We start from the raw sequence: 13667 nt of genomic DNA on the forward strand, positions 1-13667 counted from the left end.
ATGATCATCATGCAAATTAGTTGTGCCATAGTCCTTTCTAGTTTGATCTTTAGTATATATAGCGGGCATAATAAATAGGGAAACTAAGATAATTCAGAGACTAGATCAAGAAAATGCCACCCCTCTGAAATTTGAAGCTAATAAGGATAAATATTAATGTAAAGCCCTTGGCAGAAGGAACCCTTCCTAAAAAAGAGTATATTTCTAGTTCTAGTAAGAGTTGGATCTTTAGATTCTTATCCAAGGCAACTGATGAGACTGATAATTGAAAGTAAAAAGGTATTCCAAGTGGTATATTGATATGTAACACAGATGACTGTATGAACAGGAGTCAAAAGGCTGAGAGTGTTTCCTTGCTTTGGAAGTGCTAAGGCATCTAGAGGTACCCTTTATAAAGTTAATAATAAACTCAAATGAGAATGCCATCCTCAGTGTCTTCTTTGAGGACCACCCCATTCGCATTCTGTACTGTGCTTTCTCTGTTGGTCATACTTTCCTCTCCCCTGTCCTGTGGTCAGCTGTTACTTCTTGCTGCCAACAAACTGTCTCAAGATAAGACTTTTTCTTCCTCCGTCTAATTAATTTTCCATTTCTAATCTATTAAATGTGTAGTGGATCTTTTTTAGAATTGTATCTACAGTAAGAGTAAATTGGCTCTACAAAAGCTATTTTTAAGTATTAGGATCTGAGACTTTAATAGACGGGACTGGTAATATCTGTTTTTTTTCTGTTGAATTGTTTGTATTTTTCGTATTCTATATTGTTTTATGAATAGCTAAGATTCCCAAAGAATTGACTTCTGGAGAGATAAAAAAAATCTTAACCGTATCTCTATTTATAAACTGTGTGTTTTATGTGCCCTCTACTACTAAATACATGGTAAGTGAATAGCACGATCTTCATGTTGAAGTTATAACTTACCTTTTCCTGAGGGACAGTTGATTGTTAAACAGGACTGCAGAGTACCAACTTACTGACTTTGTCTGCTTATTTTTAATAAGAGAAAAAACAAAACCCAGAAATTGACAGATTTAATTTACACATTAAAGTGTGAACTATAAAATACACGCTTTGAGATAATAGAAAGCAAGGATGGTACATCCCAGAGACTGTTTCTGTGAACTGTAAACGCATGTTTTCATGCTTTGTAAGTGGGCTAAAGGCCAAGATGCAATGTCATGATGTGAGTCTGTCCAGAAATACAGCTTATTCTCTGTGTTATTTTGCTTATTATAACTACTGTGTTGTCTTAGTCTCTAATGTGCAGTTACACATGTCCAAATGTCCCACATCTTTTGTTCTTGTTATTCAGCTTCTTTATGATAGAAGTGCTTTAGTTCTTTGATACTTTCAAGAGTTTTGTTCTGAAATAACTATGCAATGATTTTAGTTTATAAAAGCTTCAGTTTGATTTCATTCATGAAAAAGAACAATTCTACTTTAACATTTGTGGTTCTGTTAAATCTGAAAATTATTTCAGGCCACTGGGAGTCTTCTGTGAGTAACAGCATTTTGTATACAAGAGATTTGCCTCCAAAATGTCACATTTTAAGTTCATAATATTCTTGGAAAGTGGGAGAGAGCATGCACATCAAAGAAAGCATTTTTATTACAGTGGATTACGCAATAGTTTGGCCAGCCTCCTTAGCTTCATCTGTTTAAGGGTTCATTTTCGCTTGTTTGGCACAGGTCCCAGTAGAGGCCTTCAGAATTGTGGTTAGCAACATGAATGAATTACAAACTTTGGACGAGCTCTTCAGTTAGTAGAGCTGGCTTGCTGCCAAAAAGACAGTGCCTTATATGGGGTCAGGGCAAAGCTGTGATTCGTTGAGTCCTGCATTGTATAGAAAACATACTTGGGATGCCTGTTTGCTTTCTTTTAAAATAAAAACAAAACAAAACAGAAAAAGCAGCAGGCTTCCAAGTCTATCAAAACAGGAAGTAACAAAATAGTGTGCAGGTTTTACTAATGACAGAGTTAAGCAATGGAAATACAGCTCCGTGTAGTTAAAATACTAGAAGTAAAAGTTGGACTTTTGACCTTCTTAGCCAGCTTGTGATACGAGAGATTGAAGCATTTTGTTAGATACCTGTTGTCTTCCTGCTTTTATGTTATAGATGGCTTAATAAGATTAATTAGTCACATGTCCACATGGCTACTGTGCCACTGGGCTTTGGTATCTGCTAGATACGTTGAAAATTAAAAGTAGGAATAGTTACCTTTGAATGTGCCAATCCTTCTTTTTAAAAAATGTGTAGTTATGGCCAGGCGCGGTGACTCACGCCTGTAATCCCAGCTCTTTGAGAGGCCGAGGCGGGCGGATCACCTGAAGTCAGGAGTTTGAGACTAGCCTGGCCGACATGGTAAAACCCTGTCTCTACTAAAAATACAAAAAAAACAAATATTAGCTGGGCATGGTGGCAGGTGCCTCCTGTAATCCCAGCCACTGGGAAGGCTGAGGCAGGAGAATTGCTTGAACCCTAGAGGTGGAGGTTGCAGTGAGGCGAGAACACGCCATTGCACTCCAGCCTGGGTAGGAGTGAAACTCTTTGTCTCAAAAAAAAAAAAAAAAAAAAATTTTTTTTTGTAGTTATGTAACTTTTTAAAAAATTGACATGTTGAAATGGTAAAACAAGTAAGAATGAAATTTGCTTTTCAGAAGGTCACACATTTTGCTTATATTCTTAAGTTGGAGAATATAATTACTAGATCTATTAGAAGGGAAAACTTTAATATATTTTCAAATATAGTTCATTTATCATTGTAATTTTTTCCATTTAGGCAAACACCCTATCTGGATCTTCGCTTAGTCAGGCACCGCCTCTTATGTATGGCAATAGATTAAATCCAAATTCCTCAATGGCGGCTCTTATAGCCCAGTCTGAAAACAATCCAACAGGTAAGTTTTCAAGAATTAGTAAACTCTAAAACTCTACTCTCACCTACTTCAAGTTTTTTCCCCTTTTGGTTCATTTTATTTGAAAACATGTAGGGATGTGGTTTAATAGAGGATTGTACTTAAAAAAAAAGATTCACAGTTGGAAAATGTTAAATATTTCAGGTGATGGATATGTTAACTAGCTTGATTTTATTATTCCACATTACATTCATATATCATAACATCAGTTTGTACTCCAAATTTATATAATTACAAATTGTCAATTTACAATAAAAAAAGAATCACAGTTGGAAGTCAATAGTATGCTGTGCTGCAAAATAGCGATGTACTTTTTTTTTTTTACTGTCTGAAATGGAAATGTTTCAGCAGAGCCATCAGCAGGCAGGAATGCAGCAGTGTCTCCTGTGACTTTTGTGATTGATGTGTTCAGTTCTCAGTTCTATGCAATGAAAGTAACATAACACTGGGCTTGTCTGTGAATAGCCTAAACCTTTATTTGCATAATTCATGAAATTGTATTACACAAACTTGGTTAAAAAAATCCTGTTAGAGAATTTCTGCAGTGTTTAGTAATCCTGTGAATGTTCACCAGTTGACGTTTTGTCGCATTTGTCTCTTGTACTGTCTTAATGAGCCACTGGATTTGCTTTGTTTCATTCCATCCTTAAGGATTGGTTGACATGTCCAAGTAGTCATGCCTGTTTGGGGGAAGGGAATGGATTTAGCAGTTCACCAAGAATGGATCAGTCTGTCTTTACTCATTAAGGGTCAGAGGTTACCTGACTCAGAATAAGAGGACAACCTTGAAAGAGGCCAGATAAGGTGATTTTTATAAGGAAGTAACTGCAGGGGAAATACAAGTTACTTTCCAAGCAGAGATATTTGATATTACCTAAGGAATATTTTGAAAAGTTAATTTTTTTTCTTTAAAATTCAGGATTCTGTATTCCTGCTTGTTTTTGTCAATTTGGAAATTTAGTGTTGTATGTGATTTTATTCTTGGTGTAAGGCTCTAACACCATAATTTTAGTCTTGGTGTGCAACTCTATGTAAATGTGTTTTATGGCTTGTCTTGGGATGCAAAGTGTTAAAAAATACAAAGCATACGGAGTTGCTGTGATAAGCATACAGATTAGCTGTCCACAGCTGTGATTCATTACTTTAACCGTAGAAATTAAAAGTGGCTGAGGGGAGGGTACAGCAAATGCAAACCACGCTTCTGTGCTGTAAAATTGAAAGGAATGAAAGAACAGAACATAATCCATGGCCTTCTACACCCACAAAAACGTGTAGGGACAACGCCTTACATGCCACAGTTCAGCAATTCTAAACTAGCAACATGCTAGATCTTCTCCTTTCATGGGAACTGCAAAGATAGTGGTAAAGGTTTAATGTATGTTTTAGGAAAAATCAGGGCAAGAGTTTAAAACCTCTTATCTAGTGAGAGTCACTTTATCAGCTCTGAAATATTTACACTACAGATCAAGATCTTGGAGACAATAGCCGCAACCTAGTTGGCAGAGGAAGCTCACCCCGAGGAAGTCTCTCGCCACGGTAAGCACTATTTACACTGCAAAGTATAGGCAAAGGAAACTGAGATTTGGAAACTTTCTTATCTCATATCAGTAGAGTGTACATTTGTGAGGTTATAAAAGCATTCTACAGATAAGAAGCATGTCTAGACAAGAAAAATGATTCCAAATTAATTTAAATACTAATTTAAACACCATTAGATTTCTAAGTAAAACAAATCCCTTTCCTTTGGTTTCCAATCAGTTCGAACTCTTATTTATTACTTGTATATTGATTTGAATAATTCTTTTTGATCATAAAATAGTTTCAAGATCTCTTAAAGTTGTAGACCCAAGACTTTCAACTTTGGGTTCGTTTTAGCCCTGTTATAGGTATAGCACTTAATCCCTTAGTCTCCAGTTCCTAATTCAGTAAAGTCCTGTGGTAGATCACTAAATTCCTACTAGTTCTTAAATTGTTTGAATCAGTTATAGCAAATGTATTACAAGTTTTTTGAAATTATTTTATGACAGTATTCAGGTACCATTTATTAAAATATAATTAGTATATTTGGGGTTACCGAACTGCATATTCCTTCTGTTCTAAATGGGGAGAATGTTGTATGAGATACTGTGTCTGTTTGTAGGGGAGAATGGAACTTTGGTGATGGCTATCTATTAATTTTATTTCCCTTCTGTGCCTTCTCTTTGTTTTCTCCGTGTTCTCTAATTTAGGAACCCTCCCTCAAGCATGGTGTTAGACTGGGTGAGAATGGGTGAGAAAGGAGAGTAAGAGAAAAACCCATTCTAGGGTCTTTCTTCTAAGTAAGGGAGAAATGTGATTAAAAATGAAAACTTTGGTCAGGCGTGGTGGCTCATGTCTATAATCCCAGCACTTTGGGAGGCCAAGTTGGGAGGATTGCTTGAGGCCAGGAGTTCAAGACCAGCCTGGGCAACATGGCAAGACTCCATGTCTACAAATTTTTCTTTTTCCAAAATGAACTTTTTCATGTGATGACAGATCATGAATAACAGTATTGCTGATATATTTGGGGAATGTCTGTTAAGGAACATCTTCTTTATCATAGAGATTAGTTCAGTAACCACTAACTTTATTTTCTAATGGTACATCTCTAGTGGTGCCTTTTTTCCTATATAATTCCTGGGTGAACTAAAAGTAGTATTATTTTCCCTGATTGAACTCTGCAGAAAATCAAATATTCATTCTTTGGAAACCAGGAATCTGAAGAACACAGTGATAAAATTATCTAACTAGTCTGTGATTTTATGTTGTGATTACTTCTATGTTGTTTTTCTTTTCAAAGAAGAAAGTTAATGGATGTTTGCTCGGTGTTTAGTGGAAGAGCACTTCTCTGTCCCCCTTTTAAACTTGAAATACTACAAGCTACCGAGAAATTATTAAAAATCTCTTAGTGCTATTTTGCTTAGTATAGTGTTTCCTTTTCATTAGTGAAATGGGACTTAACAAATGGTACTAAATTATTTTTAGCATATTATTTCCAACTTTATATTACTCTTTAGAAATCAGCCTGAAATGTAACAGCCTAAATTATTCTGGCATAATGTACTATTTGCAGAGGGATGGCCAATTGCATGTAGCCCATAATGTTTACATATGGAATAAAAACCCCATTTGTTTAACATCTTACGAAAATTTTGTAGAGCAGCATATTAAGGCAGTGTCAAGAATTCTAGTGGGTTGTTAGAAGACCTGAGTTGTGTAGCCCAGCTCTTGTCACCTCACCAGCAGTGTGTCTTTGGACAAGTCACTAAAACTCCATCCTGTTTCCTCATTTGAAAATGGACCAGGCTTCAACTTCTCACTAGGTTGTTGTGGAGATCATATGAGATATATACAAACACATTGGAAATTCTAAAGCTCTTTAAATGTATTATGTTAGCATGGTAGCTGGAGATCAGAAATGGCCACACTTACTAATTTAAAACAAAAAGTGGAGAGAACATTACATGTTCATCTTAATACAAGTACTATTTGTTTTAGAGGGTTGTTTATCATTTCAAGTATAGATCTAAGACATTTTAGAAATATTCATGTAAAAGGATCAAATAAAAATTGCTTTGGGGGCTGGGCATGGTGGCTCATTCCTATAATCCCAGCAGTTCGGGAGGCCTAGGCGGGAGGAACACTTCAGCCCAGGAGTTGGAGACTAAGCTGGGCAATGTGGTGAAATTCCGTCTCCCCTGCCCAACCTCCCCGCTACCCCCCCCCCCCAAAAAAAAAAGCACTGGGCGTGGTAGCGTGTGATTTTGTGGTCCCAGCTGCTTAGGAGGCTGAGGTGGGAGGATCGCTTGAACCCGGGACCGAGGAGGTCAAGGCTATAGTGAGCCATCACTGCATCACAGCACTCTAGCATGGCTGACAAAGTGAGACTCTGTTTCCAGAAATGAAAGAAAAAAAATGCTTTGGTCTTATTTCTTAATTGTGAAAATACTTGAAAATGAGTAATTTTTAATTTATAACAAAAGGCTGCTTCAAGATTGTTAAACATTTCTTTTTAGTGCTATTTGAGATTTTAGTTGGTTGTAAATTCAAATATCTTTCACAATATTATAATTGTTCAGGGTTATTGTGATAGCAAATATATCAAAGCAGAGTGGTGGAACTCTTTTCTCTTCTGGAAAATTATTTTTAAGTCTAATTTTGTCTTTCACCCTTTTGTCTTATGCCATACCAAGTTATTTTACAGCCTATTTCAGAGATTGTTGGTGGTGTGTTTATATTTTCTAGTGGTTTTTAATTATCTATGATGGCTAGCTATTCCCTTGATTCTATAATATTGGGAGGAAGAATGATAATTACTCAATTTTAGGGTAGATTATGGTTTTCTAAATCCAGGAACCTGATACTTCTGGCATAGGCAGCTTGATGTTATAACTCATACAGGAGAAAAGGGATCAGCTTAGGTAAGAAACTGCACTCTCTTAAAAGCATTCCCCTTCTTTTTAACTTGAGAATTGTTTTCAACAGATCCCCTGTAAGCAGCTTACAGATTCGCTATGATCAACCAGGCAACAGCAGTTTGGAAAATCTGCCTCCAGTAGCAGCCAGCATAGAACAGCTTTTGGAGAGGCAGTGGAGTGAAGGACAGCAGTTTTTATTAGAACAGGGTACTCCTAGTGACAGTAAGTATTCATTTTCTTACCTGTAAGTCAAGACGGATGGGCAGATGGACAAACAGGCAGATGGATGCAGAAGTCACTTTTCATCCAGAGTAGTAATGGGATTATGATATACATTTCATATAATACAGTGAGAGAAAGTATAAGGTAGTGGTTTAATAGAAGAGATTCTATAGTGTTACTGCTTATACTTGAATCCTGTCTTTACCTGTTATTAATAGTATAATCTTGGGCATGTTTTTTAAAGTTCTTTAGTCTCCTATTTTTACCATTGGGAATAATAATGCACCCATATCAGAGGGTTATTGTGAGGATTAAATGACATGAAAAATATTAGGACCACTGCCTGGCTCATATATAGCATTGTCTCGGTGCTTACCATGATTATACATATCGGTACTTTGTGTCTCCACTGTACTTTGTTCTTACCAGTTTACTAAAATATATGAGCACTGTCTTCTCTTAGCCTAATTGTTTGAAGAAAACGTTGCTCACCTCTGGAAAACTTACTTTAAAAAATACATATAGTCGGCCGGGCGCAGTGGCTCACGTCTGTGATCCTAGCACTTTGGGAGGCCGAGATGGGCGGATCACGTCAGGAGATCGAGACCATCCTGGCTAACACGGTGAAACCCCGTCTCTACTAAAAATACAAAAAAAAAATTAGCCGGTCATGGTGGCGGGCGCCTGTAGTCCCAGCTACACGGGAGGCTGAGGCAGGAGAATGGCGTGAACCCAGGGGATGCCGAGATCGCACCACTGCACTCCAGCCTGGGCGACAGAGCGAGACTCCGTCTCTAGAAAAAAACAAACAAAAAAAACATATAGTCAAGTATGGCCGGCTAGCTTCTTCATAATTTGGAGGAAGACTAATAATTACTGAATTAAATCTATAATTAATATATATTATGCTTATCATCTGTTGGATTATAGAGCATGTACTATATATCTATATTTCAGTATCTTCACCATTTTAAGTATTAGGGCCATGGGTGTAAAATGCAGAGTTAAAATAGGTGGTGGTTAGCTGGAGATGTGGCCTTGTCTTAATTTTAGGGAAAAATAGGTGATTTTCGTCATTTTGGAGTATAAACTTTTGCTGCTTCATTTTATTGAAACATTTTGCTTATTGTTGGCTAAGTGCCATAAATTGGTATTTTGTGAATGGTAACCTGACAAAAAATGGTAATTGTGAGGAAATTTCATGCCGGGCTAATCCTTTAAACACGATAGCTGGAGGATAGGTTTAGCTTAGTCTTATTGCATCTCATTTGGGCCCACTAAGATCTCTTTGTGGGATCTTGGAGGGAAGGGATAAAAGCTAAATCCTTGGGAAATGGCCAGATGTGTCTGTACCAGAGGAGTTGTATCTTCTGAAGGCCCTGAGGTCATGTTAAACAAATACAACTTTTTAGTATGTGATGGACACTTCAAAAATCTTAACAGTAACACTCTGTGTTGTTAGTTGGGAGGTCCAAGTTGTGGAAGGAATTGAAGTACCTGAGGTGATGGGGGCCAGACCTAAAGCCAGCCTGTTCACAGGGGATGCGCCTTTCTCCAGGACTGGAGACGTGGCTGGGCGCACACATAGCGCTCCCTGCTGGGTGACCTGCAGAGCAACATGCTGAGCAGCTGGGATTAGGGGCTTCCTGCCAGGAAGTCTGATGGCAGCACTTCGTTTAAATGGAACAACAAACAAAAACATGTGCTTGTTATTTTGGTAAAGGGTATTGGTGCGATCCTTAACCATTCTATATATGACTTCAATGAAAAATAGTGACAGGCTCTTGAATTTTTAATAGGCTTTTATTTTGACAAAAATAAAATGTCATCACTTTTCACTGAGAATGGAAAATTACCTGATGCTGGTGTGTGTGTTTTGGTATGTGGCAACAAAGTTTCCAGAAGGTACATCCAGGAACACTTTGCCTTTGTGCTTATAAAAATACATAGATAGGAAATGTAATCCCACATACAAATTTAGGAACAAAACTTAATCATTTAGAAACACTTTACAGAATTTCTACTGTTCTATTGTAACTTATTTCTAAGGTTACTGGCACTGTGTAAAATACTTAGTCTCATGTGTGTACTTGTTATTAAAAACTATCCAAATGTGTGCTAGTTTTAGGAATGCTGAAGTCATTACACCAACTTCAAGTTGAAAACCGAAGATTAGAGGAACAAATTAAAAACTTGACTGCCAAAAAGGAACGGCTTCAGTTATTGAATGCACAGCTTTCAGTGCCTTTTCCAACAATAACAGCAAATCCTAGTCCGTCTCATCAAATACACACATTTTCAGCACAGACTGGTAAGTGTGAAAATATTTATTTTGTATGTAAAGAAAATAGGCTTTCAATGTTATTTGTATTATAAGTGAGTAATAATTGGTCACCAGTTATATGAAGATGTAGAAAAGGAATGATAGGTCGTTTTTCAAGGGCATAAAGAATCCTGTTAAGTGATCAACTTGAATTTACTCTAACTTCCTTAGTCCATAATATAATGGTAACATTTACTTAAATGTCTAATGATCTCATTATTGATTTAAAGTGATGGTATTCAATATAGATTTTTTTTCCTGTTTAAGTCAGTTAGGAATAGCAAGACTTGATATTTAAGTGGTTTTGATATGGGCTTCAGCATAAGCTTTTAAATAAGCCTTTAATCTTACACATAATGTAATTTAATAGGGTAAATAGGTTTCTTTTTGTCTTTTATTATTCTAGCTCCTACTACTGATTCCTTGAACAGCAGTAAGAGCCCTCATATAGGAAACAGCTTTTTACCTGATAATTCTCTTCCTGTATTAAATCAGGTAATTTTTGTGTGGTTATTTTCATCTGTGTGATTTACTTGTAAATAATAGTATATTATGTCAAATGGTTTTAAATTATTTTAAACAGTTTTGCTGTGTTCTTTAAATTTAGTTTCTCTTCTTACGCTAGGACTTAACCTCCAGTGGACAAAGCACCAGCAGCTCATCAGCTCTTTCTACCCCACCTCCTGCTGGGCAGAGTCCGGCTCAACAAGGCTCAGGAGTGAGTGGAGTTCAGCAGGTCAATGGTGTGACAGTGGGGGCACTAGCTAGTGGAATGCAGCCTGTAACTTCCACCATTCCTGCCGTGTCTGCAGTGGGTGGAATAATTGGAGCTTTGCCAGGTAACCAACTGGCAATTAATGGCATTGTAGGAGCTTTAAATGGGGTTATGCAGACTCCTGTCACAATGTCCCAGAACCCTACCCCTCTCACTCACACAACTGTACCACCTAATGCAACACATCCAATGCCAGCTACACTGACTAACAGGTAAGAAACTTAAGTATGTTTTGGGTTTTTTAGTGTAACTAACGGAGTACCAGTGTTGTCTATGCCTTAGATTGGGGCTTTCAATGTGTTTCTTTGTAGATATACCTTAAGAAGTCTGCCAAAAATTTTAAGTATATTATACACAGAGTACATTTATTTTTGAAACTTAGATTTAAATGAATTCACTTATAGTGACAGCATTAAATATGTTTTGTGCTGAAAATTAGTCTTAATCTGTGATGTCTATTTTTAAATACTAGTTTTTCTTATTTGTATATTGAATTCCTGTATCAAATTCTGAAGAAAGGTAATATAGTGGAGATAACATGAATATTAGTTTCTTAAAATGTATGTAATATTTTTAATATTCTAATCAAAGATTTTGGTATAGGATAAAGGTCATTTATTTATCTGAATTCCCAGGAAGTGAGACTCATTGGTTTCACTGTACTGGAACTACATTTGAATGCTTGTTCAAAACTAGGGGACTAAAGCTATGTTGTTATTAAACATACTATGTTGTTATTAAACATACTTTTGGGGGAATAAATACTTTTAAATGGATTTGCAGTGGGTACTGGAAAGCTGTTTCCTCTAGCTCTCTTCATTGGTGTTTAGTTTTACCATTGGGACCATTAGAAAAGGATAAGTCAAATCAGTAGTATGTTTGGATTCTTTGTTTCAAATATGTGTTTACTTAGTGTGAGTTAAATTATCTTTGAATAATTAAAGATAAATTATTACATATGCCTGTTAGAAACACATGTAAATTTCTATTCCATAAAATAAGGTAGGGCCTATTTGTTTTATAATAAAAACATTTCTTGACAATGTGAATTCTTGTTTAGCTGTACACATACATATATATACACACACACACACATAATTTGTACATAATTGTTTTCAAAGTGTTTGGATTAAAAATTGTACTTATTAAACATCAAATTGAAAAGTTGTCTTTCATGTTTAAACTTCTAAAAATGCGTTAGAGGTGTGTAGTAAAAAGTAAGAATTGTAATCATTTTTCAGTGCCTCAGGACTAGGATTACTTTCTGACCAGCAAAGACAATTACTTATTCATCAACAGCAGTTTCAGCAGTTGTTAAATTCTCAACAGCTCACACCAGTAAGTTCTTTCTTTTGATAATATTTTATTAGGAGCATGTGTTCTAAGCTGTAATATTCAGTGTGGGTATAGATTTCTCCTTGTTAAATAACATTATTGAATGCATAATCCAAAAAGTTTTTCTTGCCATGTGGTATACAGGCTGTGATACCTGCAGTGATGTCACATTCACTCCTGAACTTAAAAGTGACAGGGCACGTGGCATGGTGCTTCCATAGGCTCTGGTAACACAGTGCCGAATGAGATGTGGTGTGTGTTTTCCCGGAGCTTCATTTTGATACAAGAGATGGATGGACACGATGAACGCTTTTTGGTTCTGATAAATGCTGAGGAGAACAAGGAAGTGGAATAAGGGGGGAAGAGCATAGGGAACCGAGGACCATTTTATATAGGATGGCCCTGCCTCTGCAAGGGGTGACTTTTGAGCACAGACTGACCTAAGAGCTCAGGGAGTACGCCATAGAGAGAAAGCATGTTGGAGGTAAAGGGGCAACTGCTGTCAAAGGCCTGGGCATGCTTGTGTGTGGAAGAGGAGGCAGCAGCAGTGTGGTAAGGGTGGGAGAGGTCAGAGCCAAGCAGGGAGTCTCAGATGATTGCATACAACCTTTCTTGGCTGTGGCAAGAAATTTGGACTTTATCTTGAATACGATGAAAAGCCACTGGCGATTTTTTTAAAAATCTATTACGGAGAATTTCAAGTGTACCAAAAGTAGAGCGGAGAGCACCCTGAAGACCTGTGTAGTCCTCCTCCTCTCACCCGGCACTGACAATCTCAGTTTTGTTTATCTTATTTCATTCTCCATTTTTTCAGGATTAAGAATTGGAGGGTTTTGAACAGAATAGTGAAATAATGATTTACATTTTGAAGGATTAGTTTTGCTGCTATATGAAGAATAGTCTGTGTGTATTATAGGGTGTGGGGGAGTGAAGACAGGCAAAAGTGGAAACAGGGAGGGAGTGACCCAGGCAGGAGACATAGGTGTTAAAATAGTATGGGCTATGTATTGAAAACTGCCTGGAATTGTGGTATATATAGTTATATTTTTGAGATGGAGTTTTGCTCTGTCGCCCAGGCTGGAATGCCGTGGCACAATCTGGGCTCCCTGCAACCTCCATCTCCTGGGCTCAAGTGATTATCCTGCCTCAGCCTCCTGAGTAGCTGAGACTACAGGCATGTCCCACCATGCCTGGCTAATTTTTTTTTTTTTTTTTTTTTTTTGTAGACAGGGTTTCACCATGTTGCCCAGGCTGGTCTTGAACTCATGACCTCAAGTGATCTGCCCTTAGCCTTCCAGAGTGCTGGAATTACAGGTGTGAGCCACTGTGCCTAGCCCAGATGTTTTGAAGATAGAACCAACAAGACTTGTTTGCTGGACATACAAGAGAAAGAAGAATTCTGAATGGTTGGATAGTGACTTTTACTGAGATGTGGAAGAACAGAATCCAGCCAGTTTTGGAGAGAAAAATAGGTGTCATGGACACACTAAGTTTGAAATCCCTTTAGATGTGCAAGTCAAGTGGAGATAAGACAGTTGCATAGTAGGTGTCTGGAGTCCCAGGCAAAGATGCAGTTAGAGATAGAAATCTGGGGTTAGTGCTGCACAGGTGATGAGAGCCATGAGATTTGATGCAGACTCCTAGAGCATGAAGATTGA

The 13667-nt window shown here is 37.3% G+C and overlaps 1 protein-coding gene across 50 annotated transcripts in view; it reads left to right on the forward strand.

The window, feature by feature from the left end:
* Positions 1-13667, forward strand: part of LOC709083 (protein AF-10) — a 218583-nt gene that overhangs the window by 197072 nt on the left and 7844 nt on the right. For 44 of the 50 annotated variants that reach the window (XR_013397960.1, XR_013397959.1, XM_015146586.3 and 41 more), the window contains 7 exons: positions 2783-2900; positions 4382-4454; positions 7422-7576; positions 9699-9887; positions 10306-10394; positions 10525-10886; positions 11916-12012. Coding sequence is in view for 42 of the 50 variants with exons in the window: in XM_015146586.3 (XP_015002072.1) it covers positions 2783-2900; positions 4382-4454; positions 7422-7576; positions 9699-9887; positions 10306-10394; positions 10525-10886; positions 11916-12012 (1083 nt within the window). In the remaining 8 variants the exon portion in view is untranslated. Of the gene's footprint in view, positions 1-2782; positions 2901-4381; positions 4455-7421; positions 7577-9698; positions 9888-10305; positions 10395-10524; positions 10887-11915; positions 12013-13235; positions 13324-13667 lie in introns of all 50 variants that reach the window. The other 6 variants (XR_013397955.1, XR_013397958.1, XR_013397953.1 and 3 more) reach the window with 1 other exon arrangement.

Source organism: Macaca mulatta, chromosome 9 (genome assembly GCF_049350105.2).
Source record: "Macaca mulatta isolate MMU2019108-1 chromosome 9, T2T-MMU8v2.0, whole genome shotgun sequence".
NCBI lineage: Eukaryota > Metazoa > Chordata > Mammalia > Primates > Cercopithecidae > Macaca > Macaca mulatta.